Here is a 26,159-nt window from a genome sequence, read left to right as displayed (position 1 = left end):
CAGAAAGAGCCGTTGACTATCACATAAGCAGAGGTCATCTAGTCCTTTAATCGAATCACTATTCAGCCATTCGTGAAATAGAGCCAGAAGCTGTCAGCAAAGCCTTGGAATAGAATGCGCTATAGCGAAGCCAATCGAAGTTACTACATAAATGAAATCAATCACGTGAAATAATGGGAATACGTGCTTTTGTTCTTATTTATGCAAAGATGACCCATCAGTTACAATTACGAAGAATCGAATTGCAAAGTCAAAATAATTCCACAAAACCTAGGAAGCTTTATGTAGAAACAACACGACATGAAGTTATTGGAACAATAGAGAAATCTCTTAAAAATAAGGAAATTATTATAGCAGCTTTTCTGAATATCGAAGGAGCCTTCAACAATGTTGATGCGAAATCGGTAAATTCAGCGTACGAACGAAAAGATTATTCGATGGATTGGCAATATGCTATCTAACACAGTAATCATCGCGATCTTCGGCATCACTTGTCTAGGAAAAACAGTTACCAGAGGCACCCCACAGGGAGGTGTTATCTCGCCCTTGCTGTGGAACCTAGTCTTAAATGAATTGCTTATTACCATGAGCATGAAAGGATCATCATAGTAGCTTATGCGGACGATGTAGTCATCCTGTTGTCAGAGAAGTTTCTCTCGCCTATCGGCGGGCTCATGCAATCGACGTTTAGAGAACTCTCTAAGTGTGCGACCTCAAACGGTCTAATGCTTAATCCAGCCAAGACCGAACTAGTTCTGTTCACTAGAAGATATAAGATACCGAGTTTTCAGTTATCAGCTTGTGATGCCCTCTTTATATGTAAGAGGACATTTGGCAAGAAATGGGCGTATATCAACCACTGGGCACACAAAACGATCATCAGATCCGTTTTGACTTATGGAGCTTTCGTGTGATGGGAGGCGGTGCAAACAAAATCCTACCTAAAGACGCTCATAAAAGTACAACGATTAGCTTGTGTAGGAATAAGGTGGAGGTGTACTCCGATCGACGCATCTGGTGGCGCTAGAAGTGATTCTACATATTCCACCCATTGATAAATATGTTAAAGGGATAGCGACCAAATCTGCTTTCAGGATTAAAGTAGCAGGCATACTAAAAGAAAACACGCACGGTTATGCATCAGTCCTACTATCAGTGGAAAACTTCCAAGACGTATCGAAAGCATACCATCTGGTTCCCAAGATAGATCTGAAAAGGGACTATAAAATACGATTAGCCGATAGAAAGGATTAACAGACCAGAGTTATATCAGACGATAGAGGTAACCATATTTATACTGATGGCTCAAAGATGGATAATGGCACTGGATCAGGAGTTTACTCAGAACAATTATCTTTAAATTGCTCATTTCGACTCCCAGACTGGTGCAACGTCTTCCAAGCTGAGATCTACGCTGTAGACCAAGCAACAAAAACGGTAAGACTGAATGAGCAAATCCTACCATTTTTGTTGATAGGTCAGCAGCGATCGAGGCTTCAATTCAAGATGTCTTAAAGAATGCAGGAGGTCGCTCTCTCTCATCCAACAACACAACACCATACTTTGTTAGGTTTTCAGCCACTCAGGAGTGGACGGAAATGAAAAAGGCGGATGATTGTGCAAGGATAGGCACTGAACTTGACCTTCTGCGAGTGGTAGAAGGCATTAGCATTCTTCTAAACGAGCTGTATACTGCGAGCGTAATCGACTTGACTTGAGCGTAATTACGGAAACCAATCGAAGGTGGTCTCTGAATATTAACTGCAGGGTCTTCAAAGACCTCTGGCAAAAATTGAATCTTAAAAGGGTAAAATGTCCTCACAGGTGTTATAACGGGTCATTACACTATTGGCCCCCTAGCCAGTAGAATGGGTGTACCTCACAATGCGTTCTGCAGTAGAAATTGAGTCGGTACAAACCCTCCTCTGTGAATGTCCTGCACTTCAAAGAAGAAGTAGAAGGTCTTTGAGAACCTGAAAAATTTGCACAATGTCTTACTGGAGGGACTAGTTACCTTCTTAAAAAGATCTAAGTGGCTTAAACAACTTAGTTAGGAGAAGGAAAACATATACTCTAAAATATTAAAAAAGTTCAAAAGAAAATGAACAATAGATAATTAAGTTCGCCTAACTCTTTAAGGGGCTTCTCTTTTTCTTAGTTGGCGCGATAACCGCTTACGCGATTTTGGCCGAGTTTAACAAAGCGCGCCAGTCGTTTCTTTCTCGTGCTAACCGGCGCCAATTGGACACACCAAATGAAGCCAAGTCTTTTTCCACCTGATCTTTCCAACGCAGAGGAGGCCTTCCTCTTCCTCTGGTACCGCATCGAATACTTTCAAAGCCGGAGCGTTTGTATCCATTCGGATGAGATGACCCAGCCAACGTGGCCGCTGGATCTTTATTCGCTGCGCTATTTCTATGTCGTCGTAAAGCTCATACAGCTCATCGTTCCATCACCTGCGATATTCGCTGTTGCCAACGTGCAAGGGTCCAAAAATCTTGCGCAGAATCTTTCTCTCAAACACTCCAAGCGTCGCTTCATCGGATGTTGTCATCGTCCACGTTTCTGCGCCATACATTATGACGGGTATGATGAGAGTCTTGTGGAATGTTAGTTTTGTTCGTCGAGAGGACTTTACTGCTCAGTTGCCTACTTAGTCCAAAGTAGTACTTGTTGGCAAGAGAGATTCTACGTTGGATTTCAAGGCTGACATTGTTATCGGTGTTAATGCTGGTTCCTAAGTATACGAAGTCCTTTACAACCTCGAAATCATAACTGTCAACAGTGACGTGGGTGCCGATACGCGAGGGCGCCGACTGTTTGTTTGATGACAGGGGGTACTTCATTTTGTCCTCGTTCACCACCAGACCCATTCGCTTGCGGGGATTAACTCACGTATCCTTTGGATAGCTTCCGTACGCCCGTTCGGGAGTGAGCTAACGTGAGAAGGCGAAGCATTCCAGGATAGCAGGTCGTGCGCTGGGTTTGGGACCCACCACTTACAAATCCCCCCAAATAAATATATACGAAGCCTCGGACGGGAACTACCTTTAAGGAGCTTAGTTCAATTAAATATATATATATTCGTGCTAAAGCGTAAAGCACATTTTCGAAGTCTTTTATGTGGAAGAAAATGCTAAACGTAGTGTTAAAAAATAGCACCGCGGCTTTTGAATGACTTAAAATTTACACTTTATTGAAATAAAATTGAATGGGCTATAAAGCTACAAACTCAGGAGTTTTATAAACATTTTGATTAAATAACTTAGTATTTTAATGTCTCTCTCTCTCTCTCTCTCTCTTAGCTTCACAGTCTGTGGTGGACCATAGCTTCATCAACAATATTTTGACGGTACTGTTTTGAATTTTTGTGAATTTTCTACAAAGTGTGGAACTTTGACTTCTATGGCTTTTGTTATGCAAATCTATATAGATTTTCATAAAAAATTTACGAACAAAATTTTGCACGAAAAATATTGTAGAAAGATATTTCAGCTGAATTATGTTTGCTCAAGTGCATGTACAGTCTGGTTCACTTGATTGAGGGAAATAATTTTTAGGGAATAAAATGTTTATTAAAGCAACCGTATTTAAATCAAGCATAGTACTACAACTGCTGCGAAATAGTGTTAGATGGAATAATATTTTGATGCATGTTTATTTTCGAGCAAAGTACAGTCTTCAATGGAATTCCCAGAAAACCTTGGATTACTAAATCAAATACGGTTGCTTTAATAATAAATATCTTTCATAAAAATTATTGCCTCACCAAACTGTCATACACAATTGTGAAATTGATTATTTATTAGTAAACGAAAATTGCATTCCTAATTGTACTTACTCAATAATGATAAACTCAAATTCATAACCACCTGCAGATATTCATGAGCTCGCCCTTTGCTCGAATTTGTTTATATTTTGTGGGCATACTCGCGAAATAGTAAATCTAATCTTATCACAATTTATCGGCTCATAAACCTCAAAGTTTTACAATCTTTGAAGTGTGCCTGCTGGGTGCAAATCTTATCTGAATCTAAGTAGAATTGAATGAAATGAAAAATCGTAAAAATAACCATCGCTGGCAGTTGCGCGTGTGTAGTGGTTGTTAGTGCAAACGTACTTAGACGAAGTTGTGAGCTGTCGTTCATATTAATCGAAATCGAACATTTCACCCATTACATTTTTCTTGGTCTTACTACACATACAACTTGTGCAAGGTTAGGTTGCGGTGCAGAAGTCACCACACAAGAAGTGTTTTCCACAGTACAGCGCATTGCTGATAACAAAGCTCCGGGCTTAGATGGCTTGCCAAATGTAGCTGTGAAAGCAGCAATTAAATCAACACCCGAGGTTTTTGGTAAATTGTACAACAAACACACGTCTCAACGAAGGCGTTTTTCCAAAAGTGTGGAAGTAACAGAGGTTGGTAATGCTACTCAAACCACGAAAGCCGCCGCAACATCCATCGTCATATCGTCCACTCTGTATGCTAGATACACTCGGCAAAATACTAGAACGTATCATATGTAACAAAATGCAAGAGTTTCTAGAGAAACCAACAGGGCTTTGCCCAAACCAATACGGCTTTAGAAAAGGCCGTTCAACCGTGGACGCAATAGAAGCTATAATGAGTATTGCTCGTCAAGCCACTAGCGGCAGGAAATGGAAAGTGGCACGAAGAAATACTGCGGTGTTGTTACCTTAGACATAAAAATTGCGTTCAACTCCGCAAGCTGGCCCCAGATTATGAGAGCACCACCAAATCATATCAAGCTACTTTGAAAACAGGCTCTTGCTTTATAATACTGTCAACGGAATAGGCACATTTAAAGTAACTGGTGGTGTCCCACAAGACTCGGTGCTTGGCCCAACACTTTCGAATGCTATGGCTGACGGTATCGTCAAGCTTGAGCTTCTTGAAGATGCTATCCTCATTGGATACGCAGACGCAGACATTGCGTTGGTGGTAGTGGGAAAGCATCTGGACGTGTTGCAAGCGTTATGCAACGATGCAATTGTAAGAATTAGAAGATGGCTTAAAAATGTGAAGTTAGAACTTGCAGCTCAAAAAACTGAAGTCGTATTACTGACAACACGGCGGGTACTTGAAGAGTTAGTGATTACGGTAGCTGACCATGACATAAGGTCGCAGCCATATATCAAATAACTGGGAGTACTCAGTGACTCGAGAATGACCTTTAAGCATCCTTTACAGTCAGTCAGTAAGAATAAATAACGCGTTGACTAGACTAATGCGTAATATTGGCAGCCCTCGCGCAAGTATACGGAGACTCCTGTTAACAGTCACGAGCTGAGCGATTCTGAACGCAGCACCAATCTGGGCAAACACGAAGCCATCGTACCTCCAACAAATACGAGCCACATTCAGACTTGGCGCCTGCGAGTAGCCAGTGCCTATCGCACTGTCTCAAATGACGCAATCCATGATATAACGGGAATGGTGCCTATCGACCTTCTCGCCCTTGAGATGTGTAGGTTACATACTACCATTGGGCAGAAACCGTCGAACGTGGCTAAAAAAGAAGAAAAGGTGCGAACAATTGAAGAATGGCAGGTACGGTGGGATCAATCCGAAAAAGGTAGGTTGACCTTTGAACTGATTCCAAACATTGCGAGGTGGATTGAGCAAAAACACGGAGAAATTAATTTTTGTATCACACAGTTGCTGACTGGACACTGTTTCTTCAAAGCATACCTAAACAGGTTCCATCTTGAGAACGACCCGTACTGCCCGCAGTGCCCCGAAGAACAAGGAACGGCGAGGCATATTTTGTTTCAATGCCCGCGGTTCATTAATGAGCGAAATATGCTTGAGATAGCGTTTGGTGAAAACATAAGTGAGACAAATCTTATCCCCAATATGTGCGAAAACGAAGAAAACTGGAAAATTACTTGTGTAGTGACCGCATGAAGAACCTTCAATATGCGGAAAATGCGCATAGGCCGCTAGAAAGAGCTCCTTAACACAATGTACAGAACAGAATGACAATAACAGACGAATGAATAATAATATACTAACAACGGCCTCCTGGCGTACTACTTAACGGTGAAGTTCCAGGAGGCCATACCGTAGGACATGAGGGGGGGTTTAGTTGGGTTAAAGTTCCACACCACGGCTTCGGCCATAGGCTTTTGATGCTTCCCCTCCTCCACAAAAAAAAAAAACAAAAACAAGAAAAAGGCTACGGTGCTTGCTACTTTCCCTAAGCGTGTAGATGTCGCTCACTTAGGCCTAGAGACGCATTGGGATACCACTTCTTTGGACTCCCTCTCCCTCTCTAATTTCCTATGTGATGAAACCAATTCGTCTCTCGCATAAAGGTGTCATATCACTGTCACATAGGTGTCATAAAAAAGCCATTATATGCTTCGAAACGGAAATTCCTAATGGGTCTTTGCCCTATTATTACAACTGAAAACTACCTTACATCAAAAGTAATATCCGATCGATTAGTTGAATAAACTTTATTGCTCAGTAGTTATGATTGATAAAATGAGAATTTTACTGAATCAGCTGCCAGCTGATAGCATATTTGGTGTTTATATTTGATGTAGTTCAACACGCAAATATGCATGTGGTACACTATGCTCCAAATTTCAAGTTTTTTTTGGGGGTAATCCTACTTAAGATTACTATATTAAAATCTTACTGCCCTTCTAAATTCAATGACGTCCTCCGTTTTGTTAGATTTGCCCCAGTTTTCAAGATAACGATCGTCGAAAATGGGCATAGAACCACCGACAGCTCATTTAGAGACAACTTTATATTATACAAGGTGGCACAAAATTAATCACCTTGTCAGAAGATTTATAATTTTTGCAAATGGCGTCATACCTCAATCATATTTGACACTTGAGCTGCGAAGTAGACAGCTGCAGTAATGAAACAGACCATCGATAGAGGTCAAAATGGAGATTTCTATAACTCAAAATAGTTTTTTTTTAATTTGGTAAAAAAAATTGGATGATTACGTGTTTAAAAGTGTCCGCTCTTGCTGATTTTCAGGAATACTTGAGCTGATATACGTAAAACAGTCCTCTGCAAAATTTTAGCAACTAGATTTATAGCTGAGGGAGTTGTCTGCACAAAAGATAGAATTTAAGCAAATTTTTTAAACAAAACATAAAAAAGTAATAAAAAAATATGAAACAATGGGGGATTTTAAAATTTAAAAATTTTCTCATCTGTTAACGACTCAATGGATGCAGCTTCAACTCGACTTGAACAATCTCCACCAATGGTGCATGAAGTCACTTCTGTCTTTGAATATTAAAAAACCATTTTCATTTAACATTTTCGCGGCGTTAATACATATTTAATACATTCTATATTATTCGAATAATATACCATAAAGTGTAACAGCCTTTAAGGATCTTGGAGTTTTATTCGCTACGAAATTTTCCTTCAGTGATCATCAATTTTATTCTTTCAAAATCGTATTCGGTTCTCTGCTCCGTTCGTCGCAATGCATCTGAATTTTTCTCATCCGTATACCTATAAGCTGCTGGTGGGAACGATTTGAGTCCGCTTTCCACCCTGCTCTTTGAGAGGCTGTTAACCACTGGTGAGAACAGTGACGAACTAATCACCGTCAGAGCTCAGCAAGGATGCCCCCAAGGCGGTGTTCTTTCTCTGAGCAGTATCCACTGTTTTTGCCACCTAAAGACGACCTAATACCCATAGTTTCATTTGGAAGGAAATTTGATGTCAGATTTCTATTGCGTGAGTATTGGAGCAATCCAGAATGCATGCAGGGAGGTTTGACGAATATTTTCTTTACCGCTAGATCCAAGAATGAAACAGGGTCTGGAGCCGGTTGGCACTTAAACGATAGTATTAAGTATCACTATGCTATAGAAGAAATGGCAACTGTTTTCCAAACGGAAATTTTTGCCATCCTGAAAGTAGCCGAATGGATAATCAAAAGGAGATGGATCGGGAAAGAGGTTGGAGTTTGATGAGTGACAGTCAGGCTGCTCTGAAGGTCCCTGGAGAACGCGAAGCAAACCTCAAAGATTGTTCAAGAATGTAAGAAGAAGCTTTGTTCTGTCGCAAGACAAAACAGGCTTGTACTTATATGGGTTCCAGGACACTCCGGTGTTCAAGGAAACGAAATTGCCGATGAATTGGCCAACCGTGGATCAGCGGTTCCCCCATAGTGACCACAGCTAATAATCGGATTCAGTTCCGCTGGAATCATGATTAGGAATCATGATGATCAGCGATTATGTAGGCAATCTACATAAAGAGTGATGGTCCGGTTTAGAACGCTGCAGAACTGCAAAGTGTTTTGTGACAAGTCCGAACAGAAAACTGCCAAACTTTCTACTAAAACTTGGAAGGACAGGTGTTCAGTTGATGGTCGGTATTATTACAGGGCACAACCCATGGGGTCAGTATATGACCACCTTTGGAATCATTGAGGGAGGCGGAAAGTACTGAGCACTTTCGCTGTGAGTTTCCTGCTTTTGCTATAGCAAGGCTACGAATTTTGAGTTCGGATGTCTTGAGAATGAGTGATTTTTATTCTCTAGAACTGGAGGAGGTTTACAGATTTGCCAAAGAATTTAGAAAATTCTCACGGGATAAGCTATCTCTATCTCCGCCTCTATTCTTTCTTATTTTTTTCTCTGTCACATCTCTCCTTTCCTTCTTGACTATCTACCCCCTTACCAGAGCTTTAAGCTTGATGTTTTAGGAGCCACCAAATCTCGTGGCGCTCCTTTGCTTGACCTTTTCAAATTGGAATTTCCACCCTTTAATGCTTGACTAAAGCTAATTAATTTAGAATGTTTAGAAAAGAGAAGGACAGTCCTTACTCTTTCGCATATTTTCAGTATTGTTAATGGCATCGTCGACTGTCCAGATCTATTGGAGCGGATAAGCTTTAATGTTCCACAAAGAATTCTTGGCAATTTTTACCCTTTTCCAATTCGCTTTTCAACAAATACAGTTTCTTTATCATCAAATGTTTCTATCAACGAATTTAGCAACGCTGCCGTCAATAAAGTGTATGCTTTCTTGCCTCCCCAAAACAAAAGTAGATATGCAAACTTACTTTTTCTATTCTTCTATTCTTCTTGGCAACTTTTTACAAAGAAACCTGTTTTCTATAACATACAATAAAGTTTTCCATAATTTCCCAAATTTACAAATGTCGCTGGGTGCGCTTCTTAAGTTCAGCTACCCCAGCAACCCTTTTTTCCAACAGCTGCATTCTTACATACCTGCCCATTTGAAAGGAAAAAGAATTATTACTGACTCCTTTCGTCAGCTCACATTTTTCTTTTAAGCAATTAATATTTGCATTTGGCTGAAGGAAATGAGAAAAAAATATACAGGAAGTCGATTAAATGAATTCGTTACACTTTTGAAGACAACTTTCTTTACATTTTGTGCAACATTTGTTTTCGTACGTCCTGTTTTTCAGGATCTTTAGTGGCGGCACTAATTGCGGGGTCAGATAATTTTATGGCTCATTAATTTTGTCGTAAGAAATATTGCTTCAAAGGTGTGAAAGTGTTGTGTGGTGTGGATGGGTAGCAAAATTGTGTAATAATTTGCGGTACAAACACATGTATATGTGTATGAGTATATGTTAATTACATATGGAAGGTATTTTTCTCTAAGGTAAAGGAAAGAGAGAATGTGATATAATTAAAAAAGTAAATTGAAATATAAATAATAAAAAAAAATGTATACATTTATTCATATATATAAATTTAGTCTATGAAAATACACTTTCATACAGACTTTAGGTAAATATCAGATTGAAGTTTATTATTTAAAGACCTAAAAATTACAAATTAAAAAAAACTTAAGAAATCTAAAAATTAAAAATAAGAGCTCAAAATTTTATCAAATTCATATTACGCTTAAGAAAAATCAGTTGATATACTCGTAGAAATCGAGTTCTTCCTTAATTGACTAAGTCCAAGCGCAATGGGGCATTACGTGCATACTCAGCCTCCCATTTAGCAACATAAAAAGGAAGTAACACACGTAGGCTTTTTTAGGAATATTAAAATTTATACTATACGATACGAATGAAGAAGAATAATCTAAAGAGCTATAAACAATATTAAACATAAGAGACAGCGAGAGTTCACTTCTCTAAGCTTCTAAGGTCTTAAGGCTTATTAGAGCAAGAGAGAGTTATAAAAAGGTGTAGGCTCAGAAGAATTCAAAGATCGCAAATCAAATTTACGAAATACTTTCTGAACACTCTCGCTACGATTAATAGAATTGCAGTGATATTGCCTCCAAACGAGCGAAGCATATTCTAATTTGGAACGTCCGAAAGACGTGTATATGGATCAGAGAACTGTGCACAGTTCCGCCTAACAAAGCCTAGTGTTGAATAAGATTTCCTAATAATATGATCAATATGACTATTAAAATTCAAATTCGATGAAAAAATAATGCCAATATTTCTTGTTTCATCAACAGATTCTAACAGAGCATTGGATATGCTGTACCGAGGCAACAAAGCTTTATGAATTTTTGCAAAAGTGATTTTGGAGCATTTCTTAATGTTCAGCAAAAGTGATTAATAGTACACTAGAGATGCAAATTATCAATATCAGATTGAAGCTTATGTATGCCACTTACTTACAGGGTGAACGATATGAAGTGTTACCAACTTCACACTGCTTGTATCTGTAAAAGAGCTCATGACATCAACTTCAAAATTGTTCTAATGACAGTTCAATATATGGTTTATAAGCCATCAAAAGCATTAGCGTCTCAGTTTTGTTGAATTTTTTTTTTTCTGTGATGGAATTCAAACGTAATAGTGTGATTGCGTTATATAATATTTGGCTGGAAAATCACAACCAGCCATTGTTCGTGAGCTCAGTCACCTCAAAGTGAATAAAATGTTTGTGTATCGCACTATAAAACGCTCAAAGGATACTGGTAGCATTGCAAAACGCTTTGGACCAAAAAAACCGCAACAACGCCAGAAATGGTTCGAAAAGTGAACGCTCGACTTGAACGAAATCCAAGTCGAAGTGGAAGAAAAATGGCCAAAGAACTGAAAATATCGCAAGACAACATTCGACGCATATTGAAAAATGAGCTGGAAGTCAAGCCTTCCAAGTTCCAAAAAGCACACGATCTTTCACCCCAGCAAAAAAAGTTCGGTGCGAAAAAGCAAAGGAGTTGTTGCGCCTGCACGAACGTGGCGAATTTCCTAACATTGTGTTCTCTGATGAAAAAAATTTCCCAATTGAGCAGTTCATAAACACTCAAAACGATCGTGTTTACTTGATTGAACGCTCATACGAGAATTTGAGCCTACGTATGGCCACTCGAAGCAATTTCCCATCGCAAGTAATGGTTGACCGCTGGTGGACGCTCTCCAATCGTTTTTATCGAACCTGGTGTCAAAGTGAACGCGACTTATTATCGGGAAAATGTTTTAGAAGCTGCTTTAGAGCCGTGGACACGCAAACATCTCGGTCGTAGGCCATGGACGTTCCAACAGGACTCGGCACCGTCTCACAAAACTCGAGTGAACCAAGAATGGTTAAAAAATCACGTTCCACACTTCATTTCGTCCACACAAGGGCTTTCGCATTCGCCGGACGAAAATCCGATGGACTATTCCATCTGGTCCATTTTGGAGAGCAAGGTGAGGACTAAAAAATATGCGAGTATGGATGCGCTGAAAAAAGCGATTATACGAGAATGGGCCAAAATAACTCAAGATCACATTCCTGCACCATGCAACTCATTTTTTGACCGTTTGAAGGCTATAGTCAAGGCAAAAGGTGGTCATATCGAGCTAAAGTGAATATATTTTAAAATTGTAATCATTTTTGAACAAGTTTGTCTTTGAAATCAATAAAAATTAATTTCACCCAAAAAAGTTATGGTGTTTTGTACTATCAATGAAAGATACTTGGATTTATTGGTTCGAATCTGAAATTTCGGAAACACTGCAACTCATAGTACAGGTAATGTAAAAAAAAACTATAATTTACAGCTAAAACTGTGAATTATGAGCTCTACAGTTGTCTGTACAGTCGCAGTTACTATGGCTGTTAAATTCAGTTCAGACTGAAGTACAAATGAGGCATTCTCAGACTAATATCGCCCAATCAGTGCTAAAATCGCATAATTTTGATGCTACAACTCTCAATATTTGTATGTATTATTCCATATTTCTAGCAGCAAATATATTTAAACGATGGTTTTACAAATAAAGAAAATTACCTTAATCACAATTTCATTAAGGCTGGAGTCAAAAAACTCATATATCCAAAAATCCATACACTTTTAATGCCGTTGGGTATGACTTTTAAATTAAATTACCAAAATGTGTTACAACGAAACTATAAAAACGACGGTTTACTTTAATTGAAGTTCAAACTGTACGTGACTCATAAAATTATTGCATTTAGTTAGGTGCTCGCAAATTATCAATTCCAAGTTCATGTGCAAGTAAGCATGCAACGGCTGGAGCGGCTTACTGATGCTTGAATTCGGTATGCGCATATATTTACGAATATAAGTCTATGGTTTATACATATGTATATGTAAATGTAAGCCAAACTACTCGCAAGCTTAAATCAACACTGGTAGGTGATGGAAGAACTGACACTAGTACGAGAATGACTACAGTTGTACCAGTTGCAAAATGATCAATTGGAGGTGTGTGCAAAACAAGTATTATGCTATTATGTTTGTGTTTGTATTGTTATTGCGTTTTTAAATAACAATATTTAATATTTATTTATTATACATATATATTTACACAACTAAATAGTATTAATTTAAGACTAAAAAAAAATATGAAATATTTAGTTAATTATTTTTTTTTAATAATATTTAATTTTAAGAATTTTATTAGTTCTTAGAACAAATTTAAAGATAAGAAACAATTTTGTGAAATATTTGAATTCATAATAAGATATTTTTGAATCATATTAGGAAAATGGAGGTAAAATGTGAACTTCTGAAATGACACAAAAACAGACGCGGAGACTCGTAAACTTACTTTTGGCTCGTAGACTACGAATCTGTCTTTCATTTTTCCGGAGCAAACTATTTCCTAAAAGTAGTTCGATTTTAAGATTATTTTGTCGCTCAAGATCAAGGCGACGGATTTCAGTTAGTCGATATAACACAAAAAAAACATAAAATTGGCAGCCAATCTAAAAAATTGTGTTAATTGGAAAAAAAAGAAATGCAAAATTCAAATTATTTATTAAAAAAAAATGTTGTCGAAAAAGGTCAAAAAATGAATTGTAATCCCCTGAAAATGTGTAGCCTTCTAGCTATGTTAGTGTCGAATTTTGTAAAGTCATCAACTTTAAAGATATTTTTATTTTTTTTTTATTTCAAATAATCGATAATAACGAAAAATAATAAATAATTGCGATGTTCACTGGTCACTGCGTGATCGGAACTTATGCGGAGAAGCTTGGACTCCCGTACAACCTCTATTGCAGAAGCTGTCGGGATCCCGCAGAGAAAGAAACTGTGGAACACTTTCTCTGTCCGGCTCTGGGGACTAGGCGCTTGAGATTCCTTAGCGTGCCCTTTGGAGATGCCCTGAGGAAATTTTCCATCCTAGATCTCTTTTCTCTCCTCCACTATATCAACAGCGCTGGATGACTGTAGATGGTTTCTCTTCCCTAATTTTTCACAGGTAGTGGTCCACATTATGGTATCAAAACGGCACTTAAGTGCTACTTGTAGTGTACCTGTGGTACTCTTGCCATCTTACCTACCTACCTAATCGATAAATCGCTTGAGACACAATAAAAACTTGAATCGAAATATTTTGAAAAAAATTACCTAATCTCGAAAAACAGAGCACAGATTCATTCAGCGATCGAAAATGAAATTTACGTTGCTCAGTTTTTTTATATGTAATTTTAACGTCTTCTTAGGTAGGTAGGTGAAATAGTTGAAGTGCCAGTCTGGCACTCCTCAAGTAGCACTGAAGCACCGTTTTGATACCATTATGAGACCTCCAACTGGCAGATATCTACAGCCACCCAGGGCGGTTGATATAATGGAGAATATTAATGGGATTTAGGTTGGCGAACTGGCCCAGGCTGGCCAAGCACGGACATTTATAGAGAAAGTGCTCAAGAGTCTCCTTCTCTGAAAGGTCCCCACAGCTTCTGCAATGGGGGTTAAATGGTAGCCCTAGCTTTTCCGCGTGTGTGCCGATCGCCCAATGACCGGTAAACACAGCTACGAGTTGGGAAATTGAATGGCGAGGAGTCTAAAGGACTTTCTGAGTCCTCCGTATATTGTACTGGGGCCAAAGGGTTTTCGAAATAGCACAGTACCCAGCTGAGTACCCATTTTTTACCGAACATAGATTTGCAGGAGTAGAAGGCTATACTGACCTTCTTTACCCGATTTTCGATGTGTAGCTTCCAATGGAGCTTAGAGTTAAGTATCATTCCAAGATACCTAACTTCCGATGAGAGCGGGAGAACGTGATTGTTTAATTTGGGAGGTCGAAAGGGTGGAGGTTTATATTTTCTGGTAAATCGCAGCAACTCCGTTTTGTCAGAGTTGACTCGTAGGCTGCAAGTGGCAGCCCAGCGACTGAGTACCTTTCCAAAATCTCAGCCATGACTGAGGGAAACGGTCCCGATATCATTAGGACCACGTCAACGTCTTATCACAACTTCGTCAATAACAACCAGCCATAGTAGGGGCTAAAGGACACCACTGCGGCGTGCCCTGTTAACGAATCTAGTAACTTTAGCCCCTCTAACGTCCTCTTAGTGTTAACACTTTATATTTTTTTTTCTACTCACCCAAAACTGGTGATTTTCGTCACGAATTACACTAGGATTTATTATTTATTCGAACAAGTTCATTAACTGGTATTGTTCTGATGCTGAGGGCTGAAAACTAACATTTTTTAGGACATCGCCATGTTAAAGCACCACTTGCTACCATTGAAAGCATTAAAAGTCGATAGACAACGAACTATGGTATTTCAGCTGTAAAGTAAACTGGCTGGAAGGCAGCTCAGAACTACTTTTAGTAGGTTTGACTGTAGGTTTGTAATACGAGGCTAGTTTGAAAAGTCCGTGCAATGTCAGAGAGATGGCATTACTGGCGCATATCGAGGTTATGGTTAGTTAATAGCATCTCTTGGAAGACCACACGCCAAGTTTTAGCCAGATTGATCTGTTTCTTTGTCTTTGGCATTCATTTGAATCGAGGAAGTCGAGTGATTTTCCTTTTCCGTCATGACAATGCACCGCTTAAACCTCAGCAGTTGTGGTCGCAAAATTAATGGAAATTGAGATTTAGCTCGATTCATGTCGCTCCTACTCTCCAAATTTGGCGCCCTTGGATTTCTGGGACTACTATTTCTTCCTCAATTTGTAGAAATAGCTGGCGGGAAAAAGATTTTATGCAAACGAGGAGGGGATTGCAGAAACGAATGGCTATTTTTAAGAGCAAAATAGGGTAAATTCTATTATTTGGAAGGGATCAATAAACCAGTGCAGTGTCAAACGAAGTGTATCAGCTTAAAAGAAGACAATGTTGAAATATAAAAAAGGTTTACCCCAAACGTTTACCCCCAACGTTTTTTTTTTCTTGCATGAACTTTTTTTCGAACGAGCCTCGTCGCATTTGCTTCCATTTAAAAAGTACGACTTATCTACTGATAGCCACATTGCCACTTGGTAATACTTTTGCAATGAGTCAAAAAATGTACAGTGAACCCCATTACATAACAGACAGTTTTCTTGTTGCTTGTTTTTGTGTGTTTTTTTTTAATCAAAAAAGAAAAAAAAATAATAATAATAAACAAGAATAATATAAGACGCAATAAAAAATAAACTAACCAAGTTTCTTCACGCATGACAGCCTGCTGCGTCTTCAATGTAAAATAAAGGAAATTACCCTCAAATTCATACGCATGCGCCTCACACCGGTGTGCTACACATACACACATGCGTATTGTTGAAATAATAGCAAAAGTTGGTTAGAGACAAATACATGGAATAATACACGCGCAGGTATTTATTTAATTTTGTGTAATTTCTGTTCGGCAAAAAGCTGTAAATTTAAAGCGCTACACTTCGATGATTTCATGTAATTGTCTACCCAGCCGGGAGTGTCGTAATCGACAGCTAAAATAGCTAGCGTTTAGTTCATCATGTTTAGCTTTTAATTGGTCTGAGATCATGGAGGTTTCAATTGCAAGCAAACGTATCTTCATAATAGACAATTTTAGTTAAAAAAAAAAGTTTATGTATACAAGTAGAAATAGAAAAATTGTCCGATTTAGAGAAACCTCCAGCTCGACTTACGATTCCAGCTTGAAGCCGTCAGTGAAGGCAGAGATACAAGCAGCGGCACAGATTTTTTCCTTATTCCAATCCTGTCTCCTTGAGTTACTTATTTAAATTGTTAAATATTTTTGGGCCACTTAAGGCCCTGCCCTCATTTGAAATGGTGTTTTTTGGGTGTTTATTAAAGGAGTTGCATACGTCCAGAACTTAAAAAAAATCGATTGTTTTTTGTTACTAATTATTATTCTTTATAGTTTTAGGCGTATTTCTGCGGAAGTCGCTTGTAAAAATTCTCCATAGATACAAAGTTATGGTAGAAAATGTAACTGCCCGACGAGAGCTTGATGCACACTTAAAAGTTGGAACTTTTTTTCCTCGAAACTACTTTTTCCGGCAGAGTTAAAGTTTTATATAGTTTTTAATATTTTTCGATGCGGTTTTTTTTTTAATTCTAAAGTGTTTTCTCTATAGTCAGTCGAGCCGGATTTTTGATATTTTTATAAACATAATTTAAGTGTGACATTTATGAAGTAAAAGCATACTTTTTTTTAGAATGCCGTAAATCGCAAAATTTTTCGGAATTTAAAAACCCGCCTCGACAGACTATAACCACAACTTTATTTTACAAGAATTTTTTTACTTTTTACAGATCCATCAAAATTTCAAGGAGAAACGATGCAGATCGTGAAGCAACTTTTTTTCATTGTACTTTGGGTCACGTGATTTTTTATATACTAATTTTTGTAAAGAAAAATTAAAAGAAATGTTTGAAGTGAAACGAGAATGGAGACTAAACTTTCAAGGCCATGTACGTTTTGGGCAATTTCGTTCCGCGAGGGAGAAAAAAGATATTACGTAGAGGAAAAGGAGAGAGAGAGAGCTATACCTAATACATATCTTAGATACACTTTACGCTATTTTTCCTGAGCTTTTCCTTGTGGTTGCTAATTTCTAGTAAGAAATAACACTGCCTACTTTTTGGCGCTTGTTTGTTGTAGGAAATATATTTTTGGTGCCTACTTTTTGGCGTTATATTTCCTTGGTGCTTACTTTTTGGGGCGCCTTTTGCTCCCAATTTTTTTGGCGTGTTTTTTTGTGCCCACTTTTTGCCGTCGGATTTATTGGTATTGTCTTGCGGTGATTTGTGCCGTTGCTGCGGTTCTGGAATCACTACGTTTGTGCGAGCGCTAAACGCTCGGAGTAGTGCGCGTTGTTGCCACGGTTTGTGTCCGGCATTTACCTACACCGGTCGCCCTTCTCCGTTTTTTGGAAATTTTGTCTATTTGTATTCTCTGCAAATGTTGTGCATTTATTTAGATATATATATTTTCTCTCTTTCTCTCTCTCTCTCTCTTTCTCTCTCTCTCTCTCTCATTCTCTCTCGGGTCTCTCACTCTTTCTTTGTCTGCCTTGAAAGTTTCACTTCTGTTATGTGTACAACGCTACACGCACGTTTTTTTTTGTAAAGTTTAATTACTTATAAACAAGGTATACAATTTTTTTATATTTATTTCTATTGTTATCCCTTCTAAAAACGGTTTTTCTTTTAACACATTTTTGGCGCTGCTGGACGTATGTAACCCCTTAAAAGCGTGTAAAATGGAAACGAAATTTTTTTTTTATTTTTATTTTGAGTATTTTATTTTCTGATTCATTGTTAAAAACCAACATGTTTTTGTTGGAGATACGAGGTCTATTAAAAAAATTTGGCAGCCTTCAAAGAATGGTCTTCACATGGTCAATGGACACGGATATAGTCAGTTCTACTGAACCGATTGTGATGAAATAAAATTAAGATGATTATCGTGTAAACTAGGATTATTTGGAAACAAATTTTGTAGTATTTTTTTCGGACCTTTAAAGTTAAAAAAATGGTCAACAAACGGATTTTCATCTTTGTACGTCAGCCATTTTGTAAATTTCTTTTTTTGCAAGTCCGTAGTTCACAAGATAGCGACATTCATACTGAAAATTAATCTTTTTGTTTTCTTGACAGACAAAACTATTGTGTTTAGTATTTTTTTCGGGCCTTTCAGTAAAACCAAATAGTCAAAAAACGGGTTTGTATCTTTGAAGGTCCGCCATTTTGTCAATTTTTTTTGTAAGTTCGTAGTTCACACGGTAACGCCATTTATACTGAAAAATAACCTCTTTGTTTTTTTTTTTTATTTCCGACACCTGCCAGTCCTAAATGTCAAAACCTGCAAAACCACCAAACCTCGTGTGGCCAAACAAAATTTTTATTTTTTAATAATCGATCAAAAAATAAAATGCTCAAAACAAAAATAAAAAATCTTCATTCATTTTTCTTTTACACGCTTTTAAAGAAACACCCGAAAAACACCATTTTAAAGGACTTGGTTTTAAACTGCATAATCGAAATTTTTATGAACATTTCTTGACTTTGTTTTAAGTTTCACAAAGTGGGAATTTTGTATATTATTTATATGGTTTTAAAACTATCCGGCGGCCGCCGTAGCCGAATGGGTTGGTGCGTGATCACCATTCGGAATTCACTGAGAGGTCGTTGGTTCGAATCTCGGTGAAAGCAAAATTAATAAAAACATTTTTCTAATAGCGGTCGCCCCTCGGCAGGCAATGGCAAACCTCCGAGTGTATTTCTGCCATGAAAAAGCTCCTCATAAAAATATCTGCCGTTCGGAGTCGGCTTGAAACTGTAGGTCCCTCCATTTGTGGAACAACACCAAGACGCACACCTCAAATAGGAGGAGGAGCTCGGCCAAACATCTAACAGAAGTGTACGCGACAATTATTTATTTTTTTTTTATGGTTTTAAAATTAAAATGGCTGTAAAATTTCGAAAAAAAAAATTTTTTTTCTTAAAATGTTAATATAATCCTTTAAGAATATGTAAAAAAAAATTTTAGGACGTAAATTTGAGTATTTCTTAGATTATAGATCGTCAACCATGGCGACTCTGTTCTTTGCGTTCGAGCGCTGGGAGAGGTAAAGTTACGTTGTATTCAAAACTTGGACGCGTTTTTCTCAAAACTATATTTTTCGATTTAGCGTACACGATAACCCGAAAAGTTATTGACCGATCTCCCTGAAATTTTGCACACATCTTTTTTATGATATCACTTTCTATGTGAATTTTGAAGTTTTGGAAAATTTTTCGAAAAAATAATTTTTTCGAAGCAAAGATAGTAGGAAAATTGGCTCCAAAATTCTTTTTTTTAAGCTATTCCGCGATTTTTTTTTCCATTTTTGTTAAATTCATATAGAAATTATGACATTAATAAACGAAAAAAATTGTTGGTGTTTTGTGTTCAGGTCACTCATGCCGATGCTACAATGCCCGCCGATTAAAAAGCCCCGCTACGACCTTCCTGGAAGAAATGAGTGTACATCCGCCATTTTATATGATTAAAATAAAAAAAAAGTTATATTATTTTAATGTATAAATAAACTGTATGCCAATTTCGAAAAAAATATATTGACTTCATCATTTTAAATAATTTCAATGAAAATCAGTGAAAATATAGCCGTTTGCAGGTATTTGGCCCCTTAAATAAGGAACAAAAAAATTGGCAATAAGCGTATGTGCTTCAATTATGAAATGCGCTGCATATATTTGATTTCTAACAACTTTGCCAATAAGGAAAATAAAATTTTTTCAATTTGTATACATTTTAATGTTTCTTTTTGGTTTTTGTCACAGAGAAAGAAGATAAAACGACAACAAAATTACATTATTTTCCGCATCAAAATTATTTAGCTTCACTACCCATCAAATTTCCCTGCCTCCCACGCACACACACACAAACGCCTCTGCATTATATTTTTCCACAATATAATTTTGCTTTGCATTCAGTCATCTATTCAATGAGTTGGCCACTAATTCATACAAACATTCCAGCCATTTATTAGCTATTAAGTATTTTATTACATTTATTCATTTCATCGCTCGAGCAGCAAATTGTTGCATGTGGCTGCTGTTGCATGCAAGAAAACGTGAATAAATGAAAGTATTTGTTTTTGTGTGACTCGAACATGAAATTCCGAATCGAAAGCGAAATCAATATAAAACTTAAAGTATCAAAAAACTTTCTTTACCTTCATGCAGTTGTGCAAACAAAAAATTAATGAGCAGCAGCAATGCTTCAGTTATAGGTAATTTATATATTTTTATCGATATGTGCTGTTTATGTATGTGTTAAAGGTTCAGTGACCGCACCTCATTTGAGGCAAAGTCAAAAAAATTTAAGACTAATTAAGCGCTGGGAAGTTGGCTCAAAGCGAGGCGGAAGGCAAACAGCTGTTACTTGTGCGACATCAAAGGGCTTTGCACTGCCACTTTTTGTTGAGCGGAAATAGAAATGGACATTTGGTAATGAAGATAAATGCACGTATATGTAAGTAGATTAGGAGTAAAAAAATTGGATTATAATCGATTGGTAATTTGCTTCTTGCCTTTGCCTTATTACCAGAAGTGGAGTTGTTGGTTTTAAATTATTGCATTCCAGCTGCAGAACTAATTTCCTAATGCGATTTTCATACCAAATAATTCAAAAGTGGCGCTGTTTTTTTTATTCTGAGAATAGGCCCGCAATTACAACCTTAAAAATGTCAGTCTTGAAACTAGCGCAGATTCTCCACTGAAATCGATTGTGTATAGTAAAGAAAAAGAAAACAGCCCAAGAACTGACGAAAGAAACACAAAATGGATAATTACGGGCACCCGCAAGTGATCTCGGGCGAAGTTGAATATCTAGGATTAATCTTGAATAAGAAGCTGACTTGGGAGACACACGTTTCACTGAAGGTGAATCGCACATTAAGGATTTTTTAGCAATGCCGCGGATCTTTTGGTAAAACCTGGGGTCTGAAACCTGCTGTGGTCCTATGGATATACACAGCACTTATCAGACCAATCAGCACTTACGTCTCTATGGTCTGGTGGCGACGGAGCATGGTTAAGTCCACATGCCGGGATCTATACAGGCTGCAAAGAAGTGTATGTTTATGCATCACGGGTGCCATGAGTACAACCTCTGGTGATGCCCTAAATGCTATGCTTAATTTGCTCCCCCTGGATCTTAAGATACAACAGGAAACAATAAAGCAATGTGTAGACTCCATAAATATGATTTCTGGCACGAAGACGGAAATTCAGGACACAGAGAAATCTTTAAGTTGCTATCTGACCAATATCCACTGTTTTTGGCACCTAAGGACGACCTGATACCCACAGTTTCATTGGGAAGGAAATTTGATGACAGATTTGAGAATGCATTCTAGGAGGCTTGACGGATATTTTATTTACCGATGGGTCCAAGAATGAAATAGGGTCTGGAGCCGGATGGTACTTAAACGATAGTAATAAGTATCACTATGCTATGGGAGAAATGGCACCTGTTTTCCAAACGGAAATTTTTGCCATCCTGAAAGTAGCCGAATGGATAATTAAGAGGAGATGGATCGGGAAAGAGGTTGGAGTTTGATGAGTGACAGTCAGGCTGCTCTGAAGGTCCCTGGGGAACGCGAAGCAAACCTTAAACATTGTTCAAGAATGTAAGAAGAAGCTTAATTCTGTCGCAAGACAAAACAGGCTTATACTTATATGGGTTCGAGGACACTCCGGTGTTCGAGGAAACGAAACTGCCGATGAATTAGCGAACCGTGGATCAGCGGTTCCCCCCTCAAGAGCCATAGCCAATAATCGGAATCAGTATTACGGGAATCATGAATTGGATCAGCGATTATGCATGCAATTTACATAAAGAACGATGGTCCAGTCTACAACGCTGTAGAACTGCAAAGTGTTCTATGACAAGCCCGAACAGAAAACTGTGGAACTTTCTTCTGAAACTTGGAAGGAAATCATCTCTGCCTTTGTCTCTATTTTATTTATCTCTTTCTCTCTGTCACTTTTCTCCTTTCCTCCTTGACTATCTGCCCTTTTACTTTTCAGAGCTTTGAAGGCAATGGGCTTTTTAGCTTGAGTGTTTTAGGAGCCACCAAATCTCCTGGCGTCTGAATATGAATGAATCTTGTGGCTCGGGGTTTTCTTTGAAAAAATTCTATTATTATGGAGCACCTAACATATATTGTGGAGCGTTTAATCACCCTTTACAACAGCAACATTTTTTTAAAAATCGGTGAAATTTTTTTAGATATAAGGATTTTAATTTTTCGAAGATGTGTTCAAATAGGTGAAACAAGCAGATAACGACCATATTTTTCCTTTTTTAGCCATTTACACATATTATTTCTAAATAATTTTTTACTTAAGTCTCTGTTTCGAATTTCGAAAGACTCTCTCTTGCGTTGGCTTCGTTAATCTATTTTGATTTCTGACATGGTAGGTGATTAGCCTGTCGCTACCAGTCCTAAATAGTGAGAATGAATGCACACCTGTCTTTGCTAAGGAATAATGCCTTTTATACTGCTTAGAGCGCCATCTGTGCTTCACATTTTTATGCCAGCAGGATCGCACAGATGGTTGGGAACTACGCTAAATTTCAGGTGTCTGCGCTATTACCGCGGTTTCCCGCTTGCTCTTGCTGCCACCACTGATGCAATGTGTAACTGTGTGTTTGTTTTTGCTTGTTTTAGGGGTAGAGGAATGAGAGTTTTTTTGTTTTTGTTTTAGAAAAAGGGAAAGTAGATAAATTTGGAAAAGTGTGAGGACCGTGCTTTACGTGGGATTCGAACCCACAACCTCTGGGATGGCAGGCTACTACACTTACGCTAGACTACCGCGGCCGTTTGGTTCAATACCCAGAAAAATAGTTGATTTTGCCATATAGTGTAATTTCATGAGCCAGTTGAGATGTATAGATTTGTTCTACGCGAATGAAATGAAAAGGCGCGGTGAATATTAAGAGCACCTTGATTAAGCAGCAAGGCATTGAGGAGGTCTTCCATAGGCATGATTCCTTAGGTCACAACATGGAAATGAGATACATAATTTTCTACTTATATGTGATACACAGCAAAGCGTCTCAAAGTTATATCGTTTGAAAATTTTATTATTTTGGAATCAAATTACATACGTTTTTGTTCAAGGAAAAATAATAATTTTGGTAAACCTGTAACATTTCTTTTTCATTAGAACAAACAGTGAAAGTCTTGTCGATGCAAAGTATTATGGACAGGCGAGCAGTTGAGCGCATCGTATTTTTGAGCATATCGCGCATTTCGAGCGGTGATGCAAAAGGGTTAACTATATTACACACTTTACAACATAATTATGTAGTTTTTGCTTATCTTTTTTGTTTTCATTTGATTTACTCACCATTGATGCCGATTTTTGTTTGGCAAATGCGCGATGATGCGCCGAAATCGGTTCACTAATAACACTGCCAGTATTCATTGTGATTTTGGAGTACAGTCGTCAATGTTCGCAAGTGGCAATGGTTTTAAACATAACTGAAAATTATAAAAAAAAAGAAAACAGAAAAAAATGGTTAGTAAAATTTTCATATGCAGATATACTGATATAGAAGTACAAAGCAAAAAAAGTGATAAAAAAATTAACGAACGTGCAAACCACTGGAGAGCAAGATGCACCATAGGAAGCCCTATAATTAAATCAAATACAATTATTACAATATTTTAATAAACATAAAAACGTGCTTATTACCCTAAATAAAAATTAAAAAAAAAACAAAAACCAAAAAATGTTATTGCCCATGCGTTTATGTCTATATGCACCCTGCAGTGAAAAGCAGAAAAACATGCCAGGTCATGAACCAGTCCACGAGTGGCTAGAAGTGTATTTATATGAGTAAACGAACTACTTAGACTCTGCATAGACCCAAAAAAATCTAGTTAAATTATGTGTAAAAAATCACCAGTTTTGGATGAGTTGAAAAAGTAAATACAAATTTATGAGTAATAGATCCAAAAAATACTAGTTCAACATGTGGATGAGTTTGAAGAGTAAATAAAAATTGATAAACGAAAAACCCAAAAATTCTGATTTAATTTGTGTCAAAAAAGACCAGTTTTGGATGAGTTGAAAAAATAATTAAAAATTTATAAAGAAAGAAAGATATAAATCAAAGAACTAAATCTGAACTGGGGAGAAAGAACTAAATCTCAATAGACCCAAAAAAATCTTGTTCAAATTATGCCGAAAATCACCAGTTTTGGATGAGTTGGAAAAGAAAATAAAAATTGATAAACGATAGATCCAAAAAACTTAGTTCAATTTGTGTTGAAAATCATCACTTTTGGATGAGTTGGAAGAGTAAATAAAATTTGATAAATGATAGATCCTAAAATTTCTAGTTAAATTGGATTGGTTGAAAAAGTAAATAAAAATTTATAAAGACAGAAAAACTAAAACAAAGAACTAAATCTGAACTAGACAGAAAGAACTAAATCTCAATAGAAACAAAAAATTCTGGGGCAAATTGTATCGAAAATCACCAGTTTTGGATGAGTTGGAAAAGAAAAATCAAAAATTTCTAGTTCAATTGGATTAGTGAAAAAAGTAAATAAAAATTTATAAAGAAAAAAAGAACTAAATCTTAACTAGAAAGAAAGATCTAAATCTCAATAGAGCCAAAAAATTCTGGTTCAAATTGTGTCCAAAATTACCAGTTTTGAATGAATGGAAAATTGATAAATGAAAGTCTTAAAAATATTTCATTGTGCGTTACACAAAGCCTTTTCTTGTTTTTAAACTTCTTTCCGATTTAATAAGATTTCATTTTTCAAAATTTCAAATGTCAATAAATTACAATTTAATCCCTTATCTTATAGTTTAGTCTCGAGTGATTTCATGAAAAATTTTTGAAGTAATAATAAGGTCAACTTTTAGTATTAACTCCATCAACATATCAATTGTTCTAGTCCTCAATAATGTTTAAGGTCTTGTTTTAATAAATAAAATAATAGTATTTATTTTGCATACACCTCCAATTGGTCATTTTGCAACTAGGGTAAAACAACATCAACCTCCATCAACATCTATGCTGGTCTATCCCTCATTGCGAGCAGTCTTAACGTTGAGGACTTTTTTTTAATAGAAGAATATTTATTTTGCATACATCTCCAACTGGTCATTTCGCAACTAGTGCAAAACTAGTCACTCTGAAACTAGTTTAATCGCTGAAGATTAACTCCATCAACATTTAGGCTGCTCTAATCCGCATTACGTGCAGTCTTAACGTTTTAGGCTTTCCATTTTGCAATAGAGGAATATTTATTTTGTATACGGTCATTTTGTAACTAGTACAAAACTAGTCACTCCCAAACCAGTTTATCCGCAGACGATTAATTCCATGCGTGCAGTCTTAACGTTTGATGCATTATTTTTTAATAGAAGAATACTTATTTTATATGCACCTCGAACTGGTTATTTTGCAACTAGTACACAACTAGTCACTCTAAACCCAGTTTAACTTCTTTCATCACTTATCAGTTTATCAGCTACAAACAGAATGTTTGCACAGTAACTGCAGCTATGCCCCTTGCCAATATGTATGCATTGCTACCCTCGTCGAGTTACAAGCGTCTTACTACACGCTCGTAAAGACGTGCTTCGATTACCAGCGCATGAAATCCGATCAAAATACATACATACATATCATACATTGCATTTCAGTCGCAGCACAACCACAAGCACGGCTAGCATGCTCACATTGCATTTGCACTTACAACGCTAGGCACAGTGGGGTGCTTTTCGGCTGATACTTAATATGAATTCCCATTGTGCGGTCGATTCTATTGCTTGATTCAAAAAAAACGTAACTAGTAATTTGCATAAAAAGCAAATTGTAAGTATACGAATATATGCGCATCTTAAAAAGTGAAATTGTAAATGTATCTTTGGGTCTTCGGTATTATTAGCGCTGAGTGTTAATTGCAACTTGGAG

At 37.2% G+C, this 26,159-nt stretch overlaps 1 protein-coding gene across 2 annotated transcripts in view; it reads right to left on the bottom strand.

Moving 5' to 3' along the window:
• The window catches only part of LOC129243428 (uncharacterized), a 132,512-nt gene that overhangs the window by 45,889 nt on the left and 60,464 nt on the right, over positions 1-26,159 (bottom strand). For both annotated transcript variants that reach the window (XM_054880428.1, XM_054880429.1), the window contains exon 2: positions 23,570-23,703. In XM_054880428.1, the coding sequence (XP_054736403.1) occupies positions 23,570-23,647 (78 nt within the window). In that variant the 5' untranslated portion in view covers positions 23,648-23,703. The remainder of the gene's footprint in view (positions 1-23,569; positions 23,704-26,159) is intronic.

Source organism: Anastrepha obliqua, chromosome 4 (genome assembly GCF_027943255.1).
Source record: "Anastrepha obliqua isolate idAnaObli1 chromosome 4, idAnaObli1_1.0, whole genome shotgun sequence".
In the NCBI taxonomy this organism is placed as follows: domain Eukaryota; kingdom Metazoa; phylum Arthropoda; class Insecta; order Diptera; family Tephritidae; genus Anastrepha; species Anastrepha obliqua.
The sequence above is the reverse complement of the archived record's forward strand: the minus strand, read 5'-3'. Positions and strand labels throughout refer to the sequence as shown.